Below are 2,113 nucleotides of genomic sequence, written 5' to 3'. Positions count from 1 at the left end.
CTCCCCAGCGCTGGCATCACCGCCTCAGCTCCGCCTCAGATCATCAGGCGTTAGATTCTCATAGGAGCACCGGTCCCTGGTGCCAAAAAGATTGGGGACCACTGCTCTCAGGGACAAAGATGCCAGTCTCTGGGGGTTCTTCGACAACCGTTTGAGACCTCTTCTCTCCCATAGGATGGCCAGCCGGGGCAGTGACAAGGATGGGGACTCTGTCCACACAGTCAGTGACGTCCCGCTGACCCCACGTACCAACTCCCCAGATCGGAGATGCTCGTCCTCAGACACATCTAAGTCTACGTACAGCCTGACCCGGAGGATTTCCAGTAAGCATCTCCGCAGCGACCGTCTGGGGTCCCTGCCCCAGCAATGCTGTGCGCCCAGCCTCTGTTCAGAGTCCATGAATGAAAATCCCATTAGCCAGGTCCCCAGGACAGAGGAGGAGCTGGCTCCCCCAGACACTCAGCACCCTCAAGGAAAGATGTGAAGGACAGGGTCATCCCTAGGGAGAGCACAGAGCAGGATGACAGTTCAGGCGACAGGGCGCAGTGAAGCAGAGTAGCCGGTGCGAGAATCTGTGGGATGTTGCCCGCCCTGGAAGTGGCCGGGGTCCTGTCGCCTGCGTGGCTGTCCGTGTTCATTGTTATTTCTGGTGGCCGTTTAGGTCTGGAGGCCAGACGACCCAGCTCCCCGCTCATCGACATCAAACCCATCGAGTTTGGCGTCCTGGGCGCCAAAAAAGAGCCCATCCAGCCCTCGGTGCTCAGACGGACCTACACCCCGGACGACTATTTCCGCAAGTTCGAGCCCCGGCTGTACTCGCTGGACGGCGGCAGCGACGACGTGGACTTCCTGACGGACGAGGAGATCTCGTCCAAGTACCAGCTGGGCATGCTGCACTTCAGCACGCAGTACGACCTGCTGCACAACCACCTGACGGTGCGCGTGATCGAGGCCCGCGACCTGCCGCCCCCCATCGCCCAGGACGGCGCGCGCCAGGACCTGGCGCACTCCAACCCCTACGTCAAGGTCTGCCTCCTGCCGGACCAGAAGAACTCCAAGCAGACGGCGGTCAAGCGCAAGACGCAGAGGCCGGTGTTCGAGGAGCGCTACACCTTCGAGATCCCCTTCCTGGAGGCGCAGCGCCGGACCCTGCTGCTCACCGTGCTGGACTTCGACAAGTTCTCGCGCCACTGCGTCATCGGCAAGGTGGCCGTGCCGCTGTGCGAGGTCGACCTGGTCAAGGGCGGGCACTGGTGGAAGGCGCTGATCCCCAGCTCGCAGGTAGGGGGCGCTCGCGGGTCGCGGGGGCGGGGCGGAGCGGGAGCGGGAAGCAGCTTTTTTGGTTTTTGTTGTTGTTGTTGTTGTTGTTTTTTAAATAAACGTTGGGATTTTATTATTTATTTTCTTTCCACATTTGTAAAAGCCTTATTTGGAAGTAGCTTTCGACTCACGAGAAGTCGCAGCCGGAGCGTGCCCGCAACGCTGGGGAGCTGGCGCGGGCAGGTGAACGGCAGACCTGGCCGAGTTTTCGCGCGCGTACATGTGCGCGCGTGCGTGCGCGTGCGTGCGTGCGTGCGTGCGTGCGTGCGTGCGTGCGTGCGTGCGTGTGTGTGTGTGTGTGTGGAGTTCTGGGAAATTGTATCACACATAGAGATTCATGTAATCACCGCCACCTGGGGGCTCTTTGGTCGTTGATGCCAGGTTATTTAATAAGGAGGATGATTGTCCAGGGTAGGAAGCGATCAGTCATTTTGACTTTCAGAAATTGGTTTGGGAGAAATAAAATGAGGACCGAAGAACAGGATGATAGATGGATGTTCTTCAGGCAGAGTGTGAGCTCGGCTTCCGTGCCCCTTCCAGCCCAGGGACACGCAGGTGGCCCCTTGGGAAGGCAGCCAGGGACCAGGCCCCTCCACTGGGCATTCCGGGGGCAGGAGGACAATTCCGCACCCGCTGTGGGTACGGGTCTGCGGGAGCCCGAGGGAAGGAAAAGACCCAGCCCTTAGAGGTGGACTGGCCTGTCCCCGCTGGGGACAATGCTCCTGTGTGATGTAGGCGGGGCCCCTTTGCGTCAAACCCACCAAGGTGCTTCTCAGAGCTGAGCTCTGCTGGC

The 2,113-nt window shown here is 60.1% G+C and overlaps 1 protein-coding gene across 9 annotated transcripts in view; it reads left to right on the top strand.

Moving 5' to 3' along the window:
- SYT17 (synaptotagmin 17) overlaps positions 1–2,113 on the top strand; it is a 61,812-nt gene that overhangs the window by 10,933 nt on the left and 48,766 nt on the right. For 8 of the 9 annotated variants that reach the window (XM_023521764.1, XM_011377504.2, XM_023521763.1 and 5 more), the window contains one exon: positions 662–1,281. In XM_023521764.1, coding sequence (XP_023377532.1) covers positions 662–1,281 — 620 coding nt within the window. Of the gene's footprint in view, positions 1–112; positions 324–661; positions 1,282–2,113 lie in introns of those variants that run through there. The other variant, XM_023521761.1, reaches the window with a different exon arrangement.

This window comes from Pteropus vampyrus, unplaced genomic scaffold (genome assembly GCF_000151845.1).
Source record: "Pteropus vampyrus isolate Shadow unplaced genomic scaffold, Pvam_2.0 Scaffold314, whole genome shotgun sequence".
Classification (NCBI taxonomy): Eukaryota; Metazoa; Chordata; class Mammalia; order Chiroptera; family Pteropodidae; genus Pteropus; species Pteropus vampyrus.
The sequence above is the reverse complement of the archived record's forward strand: the minus strand, read 5'-3'. Positions and strand labels throughout refer to the sequence as shown.